The 1,297-nt window shown below is 59.8% G+C and overlaps 1 protein-coding gene across 1 annotated transcript; it reads right to left on the reverse strand.

Annotated features, from left to right (window-relative positions):
* Positions 1-60: 60 nt before the first annotated feature.
* On the reverse strand, positions 61-1,123 carry LOC104270715 (probable hydrolase PNKD; the record flags this gene model as incomplete). Its single annotated transcript, XM_009865148.1, has 4 exons — positions 61-224; positions 477-569; positions 706-764; positions 1,011-1,123. Coding segments are annotated over 4 exons (429 nt in total), but the record flags the coding sequence as incomplete, so codon positions are not given.
* Between the last annotated feature and the right edge of the window lie 174 nt (positions 1,124-1,297).

Genomic DNA, 1,297 nt, shown 5'->3' on the forward strand with positions numbered 1-1,297 from the left:
CCTTCACAGGGTGGGACCACCCCCCTCCAGCCATCCCTATCCAGGGTTGGGCACACTCACCGCAGCCAGCAAGGAAGAGGAGGTCACCAGAGAAGAGGCAAGGGGGACCACCGAAGGGCCCCGCATCCAGCACGTACACCATGTGGCCCACGGTGTGACCGGGCGTGGCGAGCGCCTCGAAGGTCAGGCAGCCCACACTCACCTTCTCCCTGTCTGCAAGTGGGCTGTGCCAGGCACAGGGGTGCACTGTCAGGGTGCCACCCCCAGCTCCAGCACCCTAAAACACCCAACTCCCCATGAAACCCTTCCGCAGTGCACTGGTGTCATGAGTGTACCAGGACTCTGCTCATGAAGGGGACAATGTGGTGCTTGGGGGATGGACCAGTGGGTGAGTGGAGAAGACAGTGGTGGTTGGGGGTGAAGAAACACCCTCCCCCGCAAATTTACAGGGGTGGTAGAGAGGATGCAGGACTTACTTGGTGAGCTCTGGGATGGCATCGAGGGCGCTGCCATACACCTTGCAGGAGCTGTGCCGCTGGTGGAGTGCTGCGTTCCCCCCGCTGTGGTCCCTGCAGACAAGGAAGCCAACGCCTCTAAATGTGTCTCCCCCACATCCCCCCCAATATGGTGTAGTCTTGAGGGGAGTCACCTCATGTGGGGCACCCCACATGAAACCCTCCCAGGGCCCCCCTCTCTTGCCCTTACCAGTGTTTGTGAGTGCAGAATATGGCCTCCAACATCACCCCTTCTTCTTCAATGGCAGCCTGGGAATGGGAAGGGCCAGGACAGAGAGATTTGGGAGAGGACACAGACCCCACCTACCAGTCTCCCCATAATGCCTGGATGAGCCCTGCCACCCTCCAACCTTGTTCTGTGCCGTAAGAGCTGCAGATTAGGGGCAGATTTGTCCCACCGTGCTCCCCCCCCAAAGAAAACCCCCAGAGACATGCCACCCCCTGAACCAGGGACACCCAAACACTGGATCAGGGAGGGGGCTGCAGGGGTCTCACCTGCACAGCCAGCGGGTCTGAGGGGTCGATGACGGCTGCCCGGCCCGAGGCAGTGTCAATGACTAGGTAGCTGTAGTTGTTGGAGAGCACAGGAATGGGCAGGATTTTCACGCCTGGGGAGATGGATGGACAGACGGACATCAGAGCATGATCCCCCTTGCCTGGGCAGGTCAAACTCCCCGCATCTTAAATCACTTAAACATGCTTCAGGTAGTTTGGTGATGGCAACCCCTCCCCACCCCAAAATACCAGTGTTGGGGGATGTGACAGGGCTGGGGGTAGGGGTG

This window comes from Apaloderma vittatum, unplaced genomic scaffold (assembly GCF_000703405.1).
Source record: "Apaloderma vittatum isolate BGI_N311 unplaced genomic scaffold, ASM70340v1 scaffold37852, whole genome shotgun sequence".
In the NCBI taxonomy this organism is placed as follows: Eukaryota; Metazoa; Chordata; class Aves; order Trogoniformes; family Trogonidae; genus Apaloderma; species Apaloderma vittatum.